This window comes from Phyllostomus discolor, chromosome 6, assembly GCF_004126475.2.
Source record: "Phyllostomus discolor isolate MPI-MPIP mPhyDis1 chromosome 6, mPhyDis1.pri.v3, whole genome shotgun sequence".
Lineage (NCBI taxonomy): Eukaryota > Metazoa > Chordata > Mammalia > Chiroptera > Phyllostomidae > Phyllostomus > Phyllostomus discolor.
The window spans coordinates 144734537-144755287 of NC_040908.2; the positions used below are offsets into that span (position 1 = coordinate 144734537).

The following is a 20751-nucleotide window of genomic DNA, read 5'->3' on the forward strand; positions in this document are numbered from 1 at the left end:
CAGGATCAAACCAGATTCTTCAATTTGGTATAATGTTTTTTTGTGTCTTTTTTTTAAAGATGCCAAAATCCTATGGAGAACCTAATCTATACATAGAGCTTGAGATTTTTTTTTTTTTTACTTTCCTGTGTCATTCAGTCATTCTTTATAGTTCGTACCATCATTAAACAGTTGGCCATATTAAAATATTTTATTGGCTGTGTTTAGGTTTATCTGGACTAATCCTCAGACTGAGATCTGATAGAACATAACAACGAAGGAAAGCAAATCTAAGCACTAAAAACAAAACAACCTGACAATGTCCAAGTGAAATTAAATCATGCCGCCAAGAAAAAACATGCAGATTTTGCCTCCAGGTACAATGCAAGGAAGAGGGGTCATTGTGCAGGAAGCAGCACAGAGAAGAGAGAATAAATGATAAACACAGAATGGAAGAAAAGGAGAGGGAAGAGGGAAAAATCTAACCAAAAAGTTAACCGTGCCCATTTAGAGTGCCCGCAACTACCTCAAAGTGGGGCAGGTTATTCTGCTTTTTCTGTAAACTTCAAAGATGGCATGGTTGCCTTGGGGATATGTAGACTTGCTAAGAGCCCTGTTTTGCTGCTATTATAATTAGCTATTTGAACTTAATCCTTGGTTTGTTTCCTTAACTACAAAGTGAGAAAAATAGCACTTGCCTTACTTGCCTCACTGCGTTGAAGTGAAAGTGAAGTCAGATAGTATATGTGAAAGGCCTTGGAAATATTTTCTCTCTTAGCCGGTTGCTAAGATCTAAATGAAACATTTTGGTTGAACATCCCCCCGCCCCCCGCCCTCTCCCCTCCCAAAGAAAGCCTGCGATTAAAAAAAAAAAAAAAAAAAAAAAAAAAAAAAAAAAAAAAAAACCTACTCGGCATAAGTTTTAGTTCTCTTAATTTTCAAATGAAAACATTCTAAGGGCAGTATAGGGACTAAAGAGGATTCAATTATCATCCTTCTCACCACCCCTTCTCCCTGGCCGTAGTACATTCATCAACCAGAAAAGGGGGAGCAGCGCTGAGTAGGGCAAGCGGAGCAAGTTTTGGGGAAAACAGAGGCAGCCCAGAGGGGTGGGGGTTCTTACAGAGGCAGAAGAGAGACGACGTTGACTGTGTACAGACAAGAGGGTGTTTCAAGCGAGGAGAATGATGCTTTTTTTCCACAGCTCGAGCACTTACTGCAGCTAGTGAACTCCTTGGAAGCGGTGACTGGTTACCATAGTGACCGCGTCCTGTTGGGCGGAGCTGCGCTTCCGACTAGTGTCACGGCCACCACGCCTCGACTAGAAACGTGGTCACGTCAAAGCAATACTTCCGGCGGAAGAAGAAGCAGTTCTGAGTTTTGCCCCTCGCTTGTAAGCAGGCGGTCCCCGAGCCTCAATGAAGTTTGGTAAGTTTGATTTCAAGTGAAGCCAGGGGCAGGTCCTCGCGATAGAGTTTCCTGTAAACAGTGGGTTCCCAAGTCCCAGTCCTGAGGAGTTCCTGACTGTCTAGTCAAGTTCACAGCTGTGGCAGAAGTTGCCTGGCTTCAGGGGCTCTTGGCGAAGCCTCGGTGCGTAGCCTGGAGACTGCAGACACTATCCTTGAGTGTATAGTTTCGGGGTCTCTTTGCGAGGACTGTAGTAACACAGACTCTTGTCGCAACCTCCTGTATGACTGGCTGTTTCTCATTTTCAATGTAATTTGGAAGAAAAGAAGTGAACTGAAAAACTTAAGAGGGAGTGCTCCCAAATTCATCTTATTTATTTAGTCTTTTGCTTTGCTTTAAAAAAATAATTCGTTTTGTAAACTTTTATTAAGCTCCTTTAGTGTATTCATTGAATGCTTACCGTGTGTCGCGTTTACCCTAAGACAAGCAGAAATACCTTCTTAGAGGGTCATCCATCACTCGGCTTCATTATCGAATTCTATACAACAGCAATAGAATTGCTGTTGTATGTTCATTAACTTAAATCTAAGCCTGTAACATTAAACATCTAACAGGTTTTCCACACTTGCCTGTAGTCTTATATATGAAATTCTTGGGGCATTTTAAACAAAGTTATGTGCTTCAGCAGGTTTGCATTATAGTCATGATTTACTCAAATATCTAAATATTAAAGAAGTTAGGAAAGCAGTACTTTCTTATTTCTTAGGTACACACACACACTGTAATGAATTTAACTAATTGTCATTGGTATTTTTATTCAGCCAATCTGAGAAGGCCCACCTCTGGTTCAATGAATGATGGCATTTGAGCAGACACCAAAAAAGGATTGGTACAGCATTCTGGGGGCAAACCCATCTGCAAGTATATCAGACCTAAAACAAAATTATCAAAAACTCATATTAATGGTAAGTCTGTTCTTTCAGATTTTAAATCATGTGGTGGAGGGGGTGGGGAAATCAGTTTCTTTTTTATGGAACCAGAAATTTGTTTCCATAAAATGAATACATGAAATTCACTGTATTCATTTGGTTGACTGAAAGTTTCAGTCATATCTTAACAGAAGAAAAGTTGCTTTGAGGTGGCATAGTAGTTTGGTGCAGGAGACATGAGTCATACTGATTGAGTTGGAATTCTGATTCCACCACTAACTTTGAGATCTTGGACACATTACTTTCCCCTGTATGTGCCTCTGTGTGATATATTGAAATAATCCATGTAAAATGCTTAGAAGTGTGTCATGTAATAAGCAGCATTAGCATCCAGCTGTCACTAGCTACATGTGGCTAATGGAACTTAAAATATAGCTTAGTCCAATTCAGATATGCTGTAAATATAAAATACAAATTGTATTTCAAAGACTTAGTACAAAAAATACAAAATAATCTAAAAATTTTTTGTTGATTGCATATTGGAATGGCAATATTTTGGACATATTGGCTATTTTGCATATTCTATACATAATATGTGAAAATATATTTGCCTATATAAAGAAATATGTTATCGAAATTGATTTCATCTTTTCACTTTTTTTAAAGCTTTTATTTATTTATTTTTATTGAGAGGGGAAAGGAGGGAGAAAGAGAGGGAGAGAAACATCAGTGTGTGGTTGCCTGTCACCTGCCCCCTTCTGGGGACCTGGCCCACAACCCAGGCATGTGTCCTGACTGGGAATTGAGCCTGTGATGCTTTGGTTTGCAGGCCCACACTCAGTCCACTGAGCCACACCAGCCAGAGCTCTTTGTACTTTTTTAACATTACGTATGTGGCTTGCATTTATAGTTTGCATTATATTTGCAAACTATATTTGCAAACTATTGTATAGTGCCAATTATATCTGTTTCTTACCTGACTACATTGTTTTGTGAAATGAGTTGTGGTACTTTTAAATATATAGTATCTTTCTGAACTTGTATTAATGTTTTCACACCTAATTGTTTGTTTCTTAAGCCAACGTGAGTAATTCTGTAATGGTCTCTGTTAACCTCAGAGTTTCAGAAAAAGATAAAAGGCCATTACTTATATGGCATCAGTTGTTTCTTTAGTTTCTATCAAATAGATCTATGGGGCTGTGTTGTAACTACTAGTGTTTATTCTGAGAAACAGTAGGTATTTCACTGTCAGGAATGTATTTCTATCCCTGCTTTAGGTAATAAGTTAAACTAAATTATGGTGCCAGTGTGTGTGTTAGAGTTTTTAAGATATCTCCGAGTAAAATTAAGTAGACTTAATGGAAAAATTTATTAGTACTAAATCATCTTTGAACCTTAGCTGCCTGGTAGATGAGACTGGCATAGACTGGGTCCAGATCATGCGGGGCCTTGTGGGCCAAATGGGCCTTTAATTTGGCCGTTTGCACATAACAGGACAGCATCTATTCAACATCAGAGTGAATGAACCTTTGTAAATACCTGATAGCAGTGTACCAAGGAGTTCTAGTTGCTCTACATCTCACCAACATTTGATGCTATTCATCTCTTACATTTCAGCTGTTTGGGGGTTTCTCAGTTTTGCCACCATTGGCATTTTGGGTATGATGATTCTTTGTCATGTGGGACTGTCCTGTGTATTATAGGATGTTCAGCAGCATCCTAAATGCCAATTAGCAACTAAAACTGTCTTCTGGGAGTCAAAATTGCCAACTCCTCTATCTTACTGAGAACCACTGTACAATATTCTATTTGTAGTGTTATCTCCTGGTTTTCTTTTGTATTTTGCTGATGACTAATGATGTTAGAACTTTTTAATGTGATTCTTAGCCTTTGTATACCTTTCTTTTGAGGATTGTCTTTAAAAATTTATGTATAATGTATATTCTTGATATGGTGTATATTTTCTCTCTGTCTGGTTTGCCGGCCCCTTTTCTTAATTACATATTTTGAAGAGCAGGAATGTTTTGTTTTGATGAAGTACAATTTAGCAAATGTTTGTTTTATGGTTAGTGCTTTCTGTGTCTTCTCCAAAAAGGCCATGAATATATTCTATGTTTTCTTCTAGAAGCTATAGAGTTTGCTTTTACCTTTATACCTGTGTATAGTTTTTGCGAATGGTATGAAATAGGGGGTAGTATTTTTGTTTTTCTCTCAATAAGTATATCCATTTGTTCATCACTTACTGAAAAGATTTTACTCTTTTCGTTAGATTGTATGGACAATGTGGGTCTATTTCTGGACTGGATTCTGGTTGATTTATTTGTCTATCCTTTTCCTACTCTGTCTTGATTACTGTAGGTTTATAGTCAGTTTCAAAGTCAGGTAAAGTTAGGGTCTCTAATTTTATCCTTTTTGAGTTTATTTTGGTTATTTTCATTTCCTTGCATGTCTATAGAAATTTACAATCAGCTGTTAATTTCTGTTTTTAAAAATCCTGCTTGAATTTTAATTTTGGCAGAATGGACATCTTAACAATAGTGAGTCATCTAATCCCCGAATGCACTGTAGCTCTCGACTAGTTAAGCCATCTTTAATTTCTCTTAGAAATGCTTCAGAACTTTTAGTGTTGTAGGTACATCTTTCTTTGGATCTAGTTCTAGTTTTTTGATGTTTTTGGTTCCACTGTAAATGATATTTTTTAAATATCATTTTCTAGTTGTTGATGGATAGATAGTATATAGAGCTATAGTTTATTTTTATAGACTGATCTTATCTCTCACAGTCTTCATAAATTTGCTTTTTTAGTTGTCTCATAGCTGTTTTTGTAGATTCATTAGAATTTTTTACTAACACTATTATGCCATTTGCAAATAGCGACCTTTAATTCTTTCTATTCTATATACCTTTTATTTGTTTTCTTGCCTTAATGCACTATATATGTGCTTCTGTTATAGTGTTTGGTTGAAGTGGCGAGAGCAAATACCCTTGCCTTGTTCCTAATTTTAGGAAGGAATTTTTTTCAATATTTTACTATTACATATAATATTAGCTGTATGTTTTTAAGATGACCCTTTACCAAGTTGGGGAAATTTCTCCTATTCCTAGTCTTCTAGGAGTATTACCATGAATGGATATTGAACTTTGTTAGTTGTTTTTTTTTTACATTAATTGAAGCTTGCATATATTAATTTCCTCCTTTAATTTGTGAGTTCCACTGATTTTTCTTAGTGTTAAGTCTATTTTGCTTTTCTAGGATAAACAAATCTCACTTGCTTGTGAAGTATTATGCTTTTTATATATTGCAGGATTGTGATTGCTATTATTTTGTTAAAGATTGTTATGTCTAGTTTCATGATGTATATTGGTGTAATTTTCTATTTTTGAATGTCCATGCCTAAGTTTAGTGTCACAGTTATGCTGGTCCTGCAAAATAATTGGGGAGTGATTCCATTTTCTTTCTTTTCTGAAACAGTTGTATGAGATTGCCTTTATTTTTTATTTAAATGTTTAATAGAATTTACTAGGGAAGTCATCTAGGGCTGATGTTTCCTTTCTGGGAAATCCTGTCATTATTAATGTAATTATTTTCGGAGGCTATAGGGCTATTCAAATTTTCTCTTTCCCATTGTAGGTTTCAAGAATTTGTCCATTCCTTTATGGAGTCAAATTCATTGCTATAATGCCCATGCTACCTTCTTCTTATTCTTTAATTACTATGAAGCATGTAGTTGTGTTTTCTCTATCATTCTTCACATTGGCAATTTATGGTTTTGATTTTTTCCCCTTGGTCAGTCTTGCTAGAGGTTTATCCCTTTCATTAATCTTCCAGAAACCAGCTCCTACTTTGTTGGGGGTTTTTGTATTGTTTGTCCATTTTTCTTCACTTGATTTCTGCTTTATAATTTTATTATATCCTTTCTTCTACTTATTTGCTTTTCTTTTCCATCTTATTAATGTGGAAACATACATTATTGCTTGTACACCTGTCTTCTTTCCTTACATAGCCATTTAAAGCTGTCAATTTCTCTCTAAGCCAGAAGCACTGATTTAGCTACATCCTACAAATTTTGATGTGTATTTTTATCATTTAGTTTAAAGTGTTTTAAAATTTCTCCTGTAATAGTTTTCTTTGTCCTGTGCGTTAATAGGAAATATATTATTTAACTTCTAAATGTTGGAAAACATTCAGATCTTTTGACTACAGATTTCTAATTTAATTCTATTGTGGTTAGAGAATGTACTTGGTATGATTTCATTCCTTTGGAATTTGTTGAAACTTTTTTTATGGCCCAGCATATGGCCTATCTTGGTGAATGTTCTCAATCACATGAAAAATGGGTACTCTGCTATTGTTGAATACAGTGTTCTGTAAATATCTGTTAGGTTACATTGATATGTTGTTCAGAAATTCTGTACTCTTGTTGATTTTTTTTTGTCTATTTATTTGATCAACTTATGATTGTGGATTTTCCTATTTTTTCTTTAATTCTATTAATTTTTGTTTTATGATTTGGGGATATTTTTATTAGGTGTCTTCGTGAATTTGAATCTTCAATCATTATAAAATTCCCCTCTCTGTTTCTCATTGCACTCTTTTTGAAGTCTGCTTTGATATTAATATAGCTACACCAGCTTTCATGTACTGGGTTTGTATGATTTATCATTTGCCATACTTAAGTATTTTTTCAAGAATCAGCTATTCTGTTTCTTCTGTCAAGTTTTTAGTTATATTTAGTGCACCATTTTCACTTGGTCCTCTGATCCTCTACTATACTCATCATAATTATTTTGAAGTTCCCGTCTGATAATTCTAACATGTAGGCCTACTCTGGGCCTAGTTCTATATCCTTTCGTGACAGTGGGTCACATTTTCTTGCCTCTTTGCATGATTTGTTTTTCATTGAATGCCAAAAACTGTTTGTAAGTGCAAAGTAGAGACTGAGGTAAATCACCTCCCTGTCCTAGGACCAGGCACGCCCCTTTTGTAAGGCAGCTGTGTAGCAAGCTAAGTCAGTCTTGTCTTCCCTTGAGCTATCTGTTTTTTCTCCTCATTTTGTTATGGAGGCTCTTTCCATATATTTGATGATCCTTTGCTGTTTGTTAAGAATGAAATGTTATGAGCTTATTTGGAGGTTCCCTTGCATGACTAGGGAGGGGGCTTTCATTAGGTAGGGTCTGTCATTTTATTGGGTGACCCCAAATGGACAGCAGAGGGGAACAGCAGTTTCTGAGAGGGGGATTCTCAGATTGCCTGCCTGGGAAGCTGGGAAGTTGGACCATTCCTCTTTCTGTGTCATCTTTTTCCTTTGGTTTTCGGTGCAAAGTTGCATCTCACCTCTCAGCCTGATGTTCCCATATCCAGAGTCTTCTCTGGGCTCTCTCTCCACACAGTAAACTTCTGGTTTCTGCTCTGGGAGGAGAGAGTGGATGTGTGGCTTTATGATGAGGAGGAGAGCTGGAGTTTGAATTATTTCCTCCCATGCCTCCACCGGTCTTTCTGCTGTTTAGTCATGCCCCTCAACCCAACTTTCAAAGGTACTAAAGCCTCAGTTTCTCAGTTTTTCTGGCCTCTGCCTTAATGAGCTCACTTCTTGTTGTTTCTTGTTTCTGGCTTAGGTTTCAGTTTTCTGAGGCAAACTGAATTGGTTACCATTTATCAATTCATTTTCTATCTCAAATTTTGATGTCTCTCATCTACTTTTTCTATTCTCTCCTATTACATTTATTCTTATACATTTATGCCCTTGCCTTTAAAAAATTATTCTTTTGCACTAGTATCCCTGTTCCATGGAGTTTTGGCAGGGAACAGGGATACTAGTGCATATCCATTTGCTATTTATCAAAAGTAGAATTCCTGAACTCTTCTCATTTCCCTTTAGGGGTCGGATACCCTTCCTTGGCCGTAGGCCTTTGCATTTGCTGCTTTGTCTCCCTGGTGCCCCTTCCCCTGCCTCACCTGATGAACTCTTAGTGATTGTTTCAGAATTATCTTAGTTTGTAAGTCCCTGCCTCCCCTGATCCCTGCCGTGTTCCCCTTCCTGGTGGGTACCCTTCCCCAGTAGAAGTGTGTTTAGTGTTATTTCTGTAGGACAGGATAGCTGGCAGGTAAGGAGAATGAGAGTAGCTAGAGTGTGATAAGAGGTTTGTTCTGCTTTTCCTTTTAGAAGATAAAGAGAGACTTGAGCATGTTTAAATTTTTTTATAAAGATTTTATTTATTTATTTTTAGAGAGGGAAGAGAGGGAGAAAGAGAGAGAGAGAGAGACATCAATGTGCGGTTGCTGGGGGCCGTGGCCTGCAACCTAGGCATGTGCCCTGACTGGGAATCAAACCTGCGACACTTTGGTTCACAGCCCGTGCTCAATCCACTGAGCTATGCCAGTCAGGGCTAGCATGTTTAAATTTTATGAAAAGTAGCCAAGAGAGAGCTTGGGATTGAAGTTACAGGGCAAAGAGAGAGTCTGACAGGCAGAAGCGGGTGGGATCTGAAGCAGAGGTAGTCAGGAGAAAGAACGGAGGGACTTGTCTCTGCTGTTACAGGGAGGACGGACGAAAGGATGGGTGCAAGAGCTGGCTCAGGTGCTCTCATTTGGTGGCCTTTTTTCTCTGTGAAAAAGAAAACAGAAAAGAAGACGGAGTTATCAGTTGAGAGGAGGTGAGGGAGGAGGTAGAACAACAAATTACAGGAGAGAGAATTTCAACAAGTGTTACCTGCAAAGGCTGCCTAGAGGCAGCCATGTATACGTATAGGAGCAAGAAGTCTCGGCCAACAACTAATTGTGCAGAAGGCAACTGGAGTTATAAACAGCCACCCTAACAATCAGCCTAACATCTTGGCCTCTTTTTTTTGCCGGGGTTGCAGTGTCTTTGGTCCCTGTATTACAGCTTAGCACAATCATTTATATTAATGATTATGGCCAAGGGTTAAATTACATTCAGCGTATTACATTTAAGAAGGTAAGGAAGCATGCAGTAGTAAGTACATAATTAGTAGCATGTGTATTATACGTTATAGTTTGTTCTTTACAGTTTACAAGTGCTTTCACATCTTACCTAGTTGTATCCTCTCAGTTGTATCCAAGTCCTGTAAGGCAGGTAACATTATCCCCATGTTTGCAGTTGAGAAAACCAAGGTTTAGTTACAGTTAAATGGCTTGTTCTAAAACACACAATTAGTAAGGGGTAAAATCTAGGCTTCATCACACACATCCGGTGCCCTAGACATTCTCGCATTATGTCAGACTTCTCATAATTGCCATCCAAGAGGGCTCATTGTTGTTTAAAGGCATAATTTTCAGTTTTCTGGATTGCCGTGGAATACATCATTCACATACGGTTAATGAAGTCCTGTAATAAAGGTCAGACATAATTATTACTCTCTGTTTTAATTTTGAAGGAATCTAGATTACACGTGGCTTATGGAGTGAAACTTTCTTTCTTTATTCTTTTTTGTGTAAGTTTAGAGTTTCTAGTAGAGTTGTGAAGCAGAAAATTACAAGGGAAAAACCATGCTATTTATTAGATTTTTTCAAAAACATACTTTTAGTTTATATTCTTGCTTTCCAGTTTGAATTACTATATTTTCTCTGTCTGACTTTCAACAATGTCTCAAAACAGGTGGAGAATAAAATTACATTTGACAAATACCATTCTGTATCTAATTTTGTAAAAAGGCACATTTATTTTGCGTACTTCTCCAAGTTCAGAAGACTTTGAATTTAACACCTCCTACATAATTAGTTGTTGGGATAAAATATTGCTAAATCGTAGGCTGCTGAGTTTACAGTACATGTTGACTTAGTAAATACTGTTTCCTTATTTCAGTTTTTGTAAATGTAGTGCTTATTCAAGGTCCTGATTCTGAAAAAATTCTTACTGACTGAAGTGGTTCAGAATATTTATATGTATGCTTTAAAGACACATATGAATGTAAAGTGCAGAATTAGCCTGAAAGACATGTCACATACAATTGTCTGTTGCCTAAAAACTTACTACATGAAAATAAAGATAATTGACTTAGCATTTCCTAGCAGCATTTTATTAATAGGGGTTTTACTTATTAATAAAAGTATATTGCTTGTCTTTTCTCTTTATGAATCAATTTTTTAAATATTTTTTTATTTTTCTACTAATAAAAGTTGAATAGTAATCTACTATTTTGAAATTGTCTAAGGTCAAGAATGATTAATTATGTTATTCTTATTTCTTGAAGTTGTGTGTATAAAAATTTCTATTTACTGAGAATAAAGTTCCCCCCCAAAGCTTTGTCAAATTGAAAATTGGGGGTCTTTTCCATCGATGCTGGTAACATTACAGGATACCCTTCAACTGGAAAGGAATGGCTGTGTTGGAAAGTGATCCGCTGCTGTTACGATGTGTCCCATAATCTTAAAGGAGACCCATGTAATTTGAGGCAGGAGTGTGCAGGGTGCTCTAAATCTTAAAGCTGGTGGGGTAGACGATGCCACTTAGCACTTATATGGGCATTCAGAGGTTCTGTTTTGATTACAAGTGCTTATATATAGATTAGGACTAAGCTAGTTATGTAATACATTTTAGCATTCTGAAAAAGAAAGTAGAAAGGATACCGAATAGTTGGAGGAAGATTACTACACAGGAGAGAGGGGGGCTAAGAGCAATTCCTATATTTCCGTTTGACTATATTACAAATCGAAGTTACCTTGATTATGGGAAAGTTACTTGGTCATTGAGGATTTTGTGGAAAAATCTGGGAGTGTTAGAAGTAAAAGTCCAAAGAGTATAAGCTGTCATGTAATGAGCAGTGTAATTGTGTTGGTGTGGTAAACTGCACAGCTGTCATCTGGGTGTCACGCAGAGTGCAAGATATTCAATAATAAATTACTGAGGAATTTCATGGAGATGTTATTATAAACTGTTATTTTACATGATAAAAGGGGTAGGAATCAGATTTTAAGTGAACACTGAAGTAATAATTTACACCAACATATAGCATTGTGGTCCGGCACCCTTCTAATCACTTTATGTGTATTTACTCACTTAACCCTGTGAGGTGAGATACCATTATTATCCCTAACACACAGATCAGGAAGCTGAGGCCCAGAAATTAAGTTGTACACTGGTTAGGGACAAGAAATTATAATACACTCTACATACATTTTGAAAACCAGGTAATAAAAAGGAGGAGTTGCCTTCTCAATGTTTTTTTTTCCTTTCTTTCTTCCCTGCTGCATACATGCAGCAATAATAGACTTTACTGTTTGAGGAAAGGTAGTGCTTACGTTAAAGGTGCAGAATGGTGAAGGGTTAAAAAATGTGGGTTCTCAGTAAATGAATGGATCAAAAAACTATGGTACATTTACACAATGGAATTCTATGCAGCAGAAAGGAAGAAGGAGCTCCTACCCTTTGCAACAGCATGGATGCAACTGGAGAGCATTATGCTAAGCGAAACAAGCCAGGCAGTGAAAGACAAAGACCATATGATCTCACCTTTAACAGGAACCTAAACAACAAAACAAATGAACAAGCAAAATATAACCAAAGACACTGAAATAGAGGACAGGCTAACAGTGACCACAGGGGAGAGGAGAGGGAATTTCAGGGGAATTTCAGGAGAAAAGGGGAAGGGTTTACAGGAACAAGTATAAAGGACACATAGACAAAAACTAGGGTTGGGGTGGAAATGGGAGGGAGGTGGGGAGGGCTGGGGGGTGGGCTGGAATGGGAGTAAAAGACAGAAAACTGTACTTCAACAACAATTAAAATAAAACAAACTAACAAAAAAAATGTGGGTTGTAGAGGTAGCTTCCTGGGTTTGAAGCTAACTTTGCCGTATATTTGTTCTGTGGCTCTGTGACTCTGAGCCTGCTCCATAACTTCAGGCCATTTTCATTATTTGAAAAATAGATGTAAAGCCCTGGCTGGCGTAGCTCAGTGGATTGAGCGCGGGCTGCGAACCAGTGTCGCAGGTTCGATTCCCAGTCAGGGTACATGCCTGGGTTGCAGGCCATGACCCCCAACAACCGCACATTGATGTTTCTCTCTCTCTCTCTTTCTCCTTCCCTTCCCTCTCTAAAAATAAATAATAAAATCTTAAAAAAAGAAAAACAGATGTAAAATATCACTTATTCATAACAAATATTTATTGAATACCTACTATGTGCCAGCCCTGTTCTATGCATCAGGTAACAGTTTCATAGGGTCATTTTAAAGATGTAAGTGAGTTATGCTTATAAAGCATTTAAAACAATGGAAAAATAATATTAGATGGTATACAGGTGAACAATTTTTATGTGAATAGTTAGATATTTACTATAAAGTATTGTGTATGTATATTGCAACAGATACAGTTTTAGGATAAGGCTAAATAATAAAATGAGGTAATTTAACATCTAGTTACCAAAAAAAAGTAAATCGGAGTATTAATACAATGAGCATGTAGTTTAAATCTTGAGGATGGCACAGGGATAATTGAAGTTCAGGAATCTTTAGTTTGTACTACAGAACCAAGAGTCACATTCAGACAGAGCAGTCCTTAGCATTTTTTCTTCTTTAACCCTGAAAAATATTAAAGAAGCAGACACAGCTCTGCTCTCGGGAAGCATGCATTGCTGTGCTTTGAGATGAGCACAGTTTTAAATTTTCCTCTATTTGTAGACAGCAGGAGGCGCTGTCTTACGTGGCGGGGCAGCGGCATCAAGCGCTTCACTGTATTGTCCCGAAGAGATGTGATGGTGCTGTGTGTATGTTTTCTGAGAGAAGGCAGGGCACTGTGTCATGCTTCAGAAAAAAGGATTTTAGCGAATGAAATAAATAAAAGATTGAGTACAGAGAGTTTTAAGCCCTGGAGGTACTGTTATCAGTCATGTAATACTGCTCTATTTGAAAAACACATTATTCTAAATTGGAAAAAAAAAGAGTCATTCTCAGGGGCATTTAGCTCGATTAGGTCATTGCCTCAATGCATCATGTTTTTGCTCTTTGTTACTCCTTTCCTGGAGACTGCGGAGGTCTGTGGAGTTTACATTCCTATGTTGAGTATCTCCATACTCGTCCTGTTATTGAGGACTTGAACGGTTGCATTAGTATTGGGAGTACAACGGAAGAGGGAGATGAGAGACGATACAGAGGTGAATTCACTGGTGGGTTGAATATGTTGGGAAGTGGGAAGTTGAAAATGAATTGAAATATCGAGCTGAAGATACAGGAGGCAGGTTATGTTTTTAACTAAGATGAGGAACAGAGAAGGAAGAAGTTTTCTGGGGAAAGATGTTTGGTTCATTAAAGAGCAGGCAGAGTGTGATGTGTCTGTGGAAGGGATACAGGAAGGTGGGACTGCAGCTAGAACTTGGGAGAGGTCGGGGCTAAAAGCCATACACAGGACATTGCCTCCCTAAGATTACCTGGGGTTCGAGGAGGTGGGGACATGGGCAGAACCTTGGGGAATGGCTGTTCTCTAAGAAACTGAAAAGAAATGGTCAGCGGCTAATAGGAGTCTAACCAAGAGAGGCGGGTGTTTCTAAAGTCAAGGAAAAGAGGTGTGGCCAACAATTGCAGATACTGTTACAGGGACCACGGAGGCTGCTGAGTAAAATAGAGTCCATTGGATTTAGTAACTGAAAACAGTTATAAGCCTAAGCAACACAGAAATTAGACAGAATTAGTAGGCTTTCTTACAGGACTTGCAACCCTTGGAGTCTGTGATTTGATCAACAGCCGAATGTCTTAAAAACTGAAAATTGGATGAATTAACTCCTTTGTTAAGAAGAATACATAAGCCTACTCAGCGTATTAGTAGTAGTAGAAATGAGTGAAAGTTATACCAGAAACTTGGTTGGAGGTGTAAAAGACAGCCCTGTGGCAATGTGAATGGAACTCTGGGTTCTCACCGTAACTTATTATTAACTTACTATTATGACATATTTCCCCCAGTTCTCAAGGAGTGTGAAGATAAGATATTTAAGAAGTTTTATATGGAATCTGATAAAAAAAGAACCTCACAGAAACACACAGTAGATTGGTGGTTGCCAGAGGAAGGGCGGGGGGGGCAGAGCTGGTGAAGGTGGTCAAAGGCACAAACTTAGAGTTACAAGATGAGTGGGTTCTGGGGGTGCAATGTACAGCTTGGAGATAGTCAGCAAAACCATAGCAGGGGTATCCAACCTTCTGGCATCTCTTGGGCCACACTTCAAATACACTGTGACATGTAATCACACACAAAAAAATCTCATAATATTTTAAGTAAATTTACAGTTTTGTGTTGGGCCACATTCGTAGCCATCCTGAGCCGCATAGGGCCCGAGGGATGCAAGTTGGACACCCCCCATTAACTTAAAAGTCACTAATAGAGTAGATCATAAAAGTCCTTACTATACATACACAGACAAGAAGGGTAACTGTGAAGTAATGGATGTGTTAACTAATCATGTGATAATCATTATATATGTGTGTGTATATATATAAATCATTTACACCTTAAACTTACATAGTTTACATGTCTATTATATCTCAATAGAGCTGGGAGAAAAAGAAGTTTTATCTTTACCCTTCTCATTTCTACCAAGATTGTGCTGGGCCAGCTGTGGTTTATCTTGTCACAAACTCCCTATGTCTGAGTTTCATCTGTAAAAAAACCCAGGTCTAGAATTTGTTTCTACTATTTTTTCCCTTATTTAAATATCATCTGGTTGACTCCCAAGTCTAAAATTTATTTTCTAGTTTACCGTACTGAAAGTAACTTTCTTTTGATGGATGTAGGATTGTTTGGTTGACTCAATGCACGCATTCCAGACAGAGCAAGTAGTGTTAATTGGGACTGCTGTGGCACTCTCTCCAGTTTGCTGTGTGTTTAAGATAAAAAAATAATTCCTTTCACAGCCTTGCCTAAAATTCTACCACTGACAGTCCTTACAGTCAGGGTATAAATGCTTCACAATTTACTTTTACAGAAAGTGAAAGAAAGAAATCTCAAAATAACTTTCTATAATTATTATGATCTGACTTGTCTAAGCTGATAGAAAATCCATGAAGGGGTGACTTAGGGCATTGTTAGATTTATTTCATAGTCTGGCTTAAAAGAAGCAGAATTTCAGAGCCTCCAACTAAAAGAATTATAGAATGGTGGTACATAAAGGAAGGTTTATTGCATAAGACTGTTAGATCAGGTAATGAAATTACCAGGCACAGACAGGTGGAACAAAGATGCACACTAAATATTCAAAATCAAATAATATGGTGAAGTCATAGACCAGAAATCATTTTTAAAACTTGTCGATGGTGACAGGAGATGATTTGACTTTGGGCGGTGGGCACACAGTGCAATATACAGGTCATGTATCACAGAAATATATGTTTGAAACCTGTATAATCTTATTAGCCAATGTCACCCCAATAAATTTAGTAAAGAAAATAAAAAGTTAAAAATAATAAAATATAAAAAACTTGTACAAAATAATAAAGCTAAATAATTGAAATAGGAAAAATGAATATTTCCTTTTAAAATATGTTTACAGTATTTAGAGTTTGCTTACGACTTGGTGTACATTATTTTCAGTATGCCAAGATACAAACAAAACAAATAGACATTTTGTCCAGTGCTTCCCAAAGGAATTAATATCACATTTTTCTTAAAGTGTTGGAATTCACTAGACTATAATTGTTCCACTTTTTTCTTTTACCCATATAAAATAGCTATAACTTTATTATGTTCCTTAGGATATGTTTCTTTTAGGTATTTTTTTAAAAATTAACTTTATTGAAGTATAATTTATATACAATAAAATGTACTTGACTTAGTCATTTTGATGAGTTTGATTGACTGTACCTGTGTAACCACCACAGTTTCCAGGTCCGGGCTCTGCCTTCTCCCCTAGGCAACCGTGGATCTCCTCTGACTGTCACTATGAATTTCTTTAGCCATTGTTTTAAGCTCTAAATATTTCTTGATATTTTATGTGGCCTTTAATGAATTAGTTATGATGTTTAAAGAGATATGAGTTTACCCCTTTACCTATTCCCAAAGAGTAAACCTGTGTAGCATATTACATATATAATATGCTTTCAGCTCACAGACGTGAACAACAGTGTGGTGATTGCTGGAGGGAGTATAAGGGGGAAAATATAAGATATTATATATTTAAAAAATAAATTGAAAAAAATGTTACATAAGAAGTCTAGTTAAAACATTTTGGGTATAAGTGAATTGCATGGTTTTAACATGACTCAAAAAATAGTAACTATCATCTTTCAAGGTATTATTCATAAAACTGTATCATCTGAAATATGAAACACCCTGAAATTTGTCTTCAAGTAAATAATAGGTTTTTGCTTATTAATCACATTGTACTCATTAAGGTTATTTGTGTTTTGACTTATTTTTTCTTTATTTTCAAATTAATTTATTAACCGGAATACTTTGTACTGCATATACGCATGCTCGAATTATTTTCTATGTCACAAATAAAATTAATAGTGCTGTGCCCATGTTATCTACTAGTGAAAGATCAACTAGATTTTTACACTCAGTAATGAAAAATAAAACCTCTTCTTATTCTGTTAGGCTTTTGAAATATGTACTTAAACTAGCCATTACCTTTTAGCTATCTCAGAACATTTAAAAATACAAAACAATTCTTACAGCCCTTGAAGGTAATCCAAAATATTTTGTTTGAGAATTATACTCTTTAAACTAGTTAAATGTATGGATATAGATCTATTTATGAAGAATAAAACAATCTGAGCCTGTCTTCAGTTTCTCATTCATCCATTTATTCAACATCTGTTAGGGTTAGTACCTCCTGTATTCTGGGCACTCTTCTAGGTACTGTGGTTATAACAGAGTTTATCGTTAGGAGGAAGAACCAGATGGTGACGTTCTAGTGTCTAGTGTAATAAATGCTGTCGTGTATACAACAAATAAGTTCTGAAGTGTGGTTTCATAGGGAAGCCTGCGTATAGCATAGTGACTAAGAGTCTTGACTTTGTGCCACTTTGCCCTGGTTTTGAATCTCACTTGTGCCATTTGTGATCTGTGTGACCCAGCAGGAGTGACTGAACCTCTCTGAGCCTTTGTTTTCTTACCTGCAGAAATACAGATAAAGATTTTGTTGTTACTCTTTTCTTTTTTCATAAAGATTGAATGAAATAATGAATGTAAAGCATTTAGCCAGGGTCTTGCATGTGGTGCCTTATTACAATTTATCGTTATCACTAGAAATGATGCAGAAGGTGCAGTTAGAGAACTACACAGGGCCATAAAAATTTACATAATGATATCAAGCAAAATTATAAGTGTTGAGCAAAAACAGTTAAAAATGGTAAAATGATATTTTATATGTGTGCTTTTTATCAGGTGTTTATTGTATATGTTATACATTTTTCATATATATTGCTATATAGAATTATATTTATGAAACTTCAAATACTGAATTTAATGAAAAATTAATGATTTTCAAGAGTAGTTTTGATTAAATGGCATTTTCACATTGCCTTTGGACCTTGGCACCTATGAAAACTCATCCTCCCCTTTAAGTGTTCTTTTGGGGTTATTAGTGTTATATTGGGAAATAGTTCTATTGCTGGATTGTGGGAATGGGAGTGCTAGGTTGCACAGCAAATTTTGCTTGTACTTTGTGGAAGAGAAATGGACAAAGGCCAATAAGTGTGGGGACATGTCCTGCCCACACCAGACCTAGCTTCTCATCCTAATGTAACAGAATGGGTCTCTCTGCACAGCTGGGCATTAGACACAGTTTCAGCTTTCACATCTATTGCAGTATCCTCTCTTTCTCTGGTCAGCCCCTCTCTGATGTGTGTGGCCACCTTAAGCTGTTTGGGATTATCAGAACGGAAGTTAATTTCCAGGATACATTTTAGAATAGGTGAAATATCCTTGAAGTAAAACACCTTCCATTGTTTGTCCTCAATTATCTGTTTTTTCTTCATTTTGGCCTGGAATTCTTTACAGTCTTGTCAACTCTGATGTTTTCAATAGTTTTTTAAAAAATATTTTAGTCAGGTTTTTAATTTTTATTGCATTAGACTAAATGCCTATGTGTTTGTGTGTGTGTGTTTTAGATTTATTTATTTTTAGAGAGAGGGGAAGGGAGGGAGAAAGAAAGGGAGAGAAACATCTATCAGTTTCCTCTTGCATGCCCCCAACTGGGGACATGACCCACAAGTCAGGTGCCCTGACTGGGAATTGAACCAGCAACCTTTCAGTTTGCAGGCCACTACTCAATCCACAGAGCCATACCAGCCAGGGTCAGGTTTGTTCATTGTTTTCAAGGGGAAGGTCAGATTGAATAACCTAGCCTCACCACTATCGGAAACTGGAAGTGCTCTTCCTATTTGCCTCATTTCTTTCTACTCAGTGGAAGGAGGTCCATTTTACATTTAGGTACAACTCAATAACTCCTTTCTGGAGTTTTTCACTTCTCACTGAGGTACATTCACTGACTTCTTCCTGAAGTTTTCCCTTACATCTTGTCAAAACAAAGTCTCCTTTTATCTGTTCCATTGCTGTGTTGTAACTCTGTTGTCCCACTGACCACACATGCCTCCACGGTAATTGCTTATGCCAACGGCTGCCTCTAAGCTGTAAGTAAAGCCTTTGAAGGCAGGGATCCTGCCTCGGTTAGACTGTGGCTGCATGCATTGGTTGAATTGCTCTGTATTTGCTAACATAGAACTGAAGGGCTAAGAAGGGAGTTGGCTCCTGCTACTTTGGCCTCTGTATGTGGCTTGCCATCCTGTCCTCCCTTCTGCGTTACTCCTTACAGGTTCAGCGATGACCCGTGTGGACTAACGAGAAAGCAGAGCTGCAGCGTGTGAAGTGACTTGGCCTGTGGCAGTCTCTGACCCAGTAAAATGCCTGTCAAGTCATTCTCCTTGGGCCTTGGCTGCTATGGCTGTCACTTCTCTGTCTTCCTTGCCAAGCGTTACTTCACTACCATCTGTTTGCTTCTCAACCCACCCTGTGTCACCACTGCCATTCTCCTAAACAGTGCCCACCAAAGTAGCTAGTGTCCCTTACTTGCCACATTCAGTGGATTTAATGGGACATTTGCTGCTGTCACAGGTCTTCCATCTGCCTTGAAACTCTTTCCTTCTTGGGCCTCTGTAGAACGAACCTGTTCCTGGTTATCTTGTTGCTCGCTGCTCTATTTCCTTATCTGCATGTTTGCCCCTATCTGAGATAAATGGTACTGTCGTTCAGAGTTCTGTCTTTGTCTTTTTTCACTTGTCACCAAATCAGAGACATAATGTGAGGCCCTGGGCTTTTGGAGGTCTGTTAACCTCTCAGTTGTTTGTGAAAGTGTGTGTGTGTTTCCCTTCCTCCAGCTTTTTATCATCATCCTGGAGGAGTGAGGAGTTCATAACTCAAAAAAGTTGAGAAGGTCTGCTTTCTCTGTATTTCTGTAGTTTTACCTGCTTCATAGATGACTCCCAAATTCATGTCCCCACCTTCCCACCTTTCCACTTGTCTGGCTCCTGCCTGCCTTCGGCCCCCAGCGTCCTGGCAGAGCTCCCCAGGAGTGTGGCTGTCCTCCCGTCACCAGTCCCTGACCTGTCCTCCCTACACATTCCAGCCTACATTGGGTTACATTTTTTTTTGTCTTTGGGACAAAAATATGATTATGTCTCTTCATGCAAGTAATGTGGAGTTGTAAGTAGGGAACAGTCCATGTTTCTTAACATATGAAAAAGTATCTTTTCTGGTCTGAACTCAGTCTTGCTTTTCAACCTTATCTCTTACTACTTTTCCTACCCAGCTAACTGTCTTTCACTCATTCCCAGTGTAGCTTGCATTTCCGCTATTCATGACTCTAATTATCCATCTTGGTACTTTCCCTTCCTGTGTTTGCCACTTCTCACTACCTGTAGTGCCTTTCCCCTCCCCCTCTTCCACAGTTCATCTGAGGGTTGGTTCCTCTTCATCCTTCAAAATCCAGTCAAGTGTCACCTTTATTATGACACCTTCTAAGTTAACAACTTCTTCTTGCTGTCGCCTTTTCTTACCACCTCATCCTTTCCAGTGTATTGGAATAACCATTTATATGTCTGATCTCCCCCACTAGACTGTGATACTCAAGGGCAGGGATCCTGTTTCAGTCCGCGTTGGGTTCTCATTGGTTAGCATGGCTAACTTATAGTAAGTTAGTAAGCCTTTTTTTGAATGGATAAACACACTTTGTGCTACCAGTCTTACATATGGGTTATTTTTTCTATATTAATAAGGACCTTAAACATGTTCAAACATATTTTTAAAATCAGGTTTCAGCTTTTTGCTGTTGCATAAACTGATACATAAGGTGTTGCCTTCTACTTTCGGCAATATTTTCCTAAGCATTAGGTGGCAGTAGTGTGTTGCACTTGACTTTACCTTTGTAACTGTTTTATTTTTCCAGCTTTCATAATCTTGATGTCAAAGTATAAAGGACACAGCTGTAGTCTTT

The 20751-nt window shown here is 37.6% G+C and overlaps 1 protein-coding gene across 1 annotated transcript in view; it reads left to right on the plus strand.

The window, feature by feature from the left end:
• Positions 1-1330: 1330 nt before the first annotated feature.
• Positions 1331-20751, plus strand: part of DNAJC24 (DnaJ heat shock protein family (Hsp40) member C24) — a 54892-nt gene continuing 35471 nt past the window's right edge. Inside the window, exons 1-2 of the mRNA XM_028516213.2 lie at positions 1331-1407; positions 2208-2351. Of these exons, the coding sequence (XP_028372014.1) occupies positions 2241-2351 (111 nt within the window). The 5' untranslated portion in view covers positions 1331-1407; positions 2208-2240. The remainder of the gene's footprint in view (positions 1408-2207; positions 2352-20751) is intronic.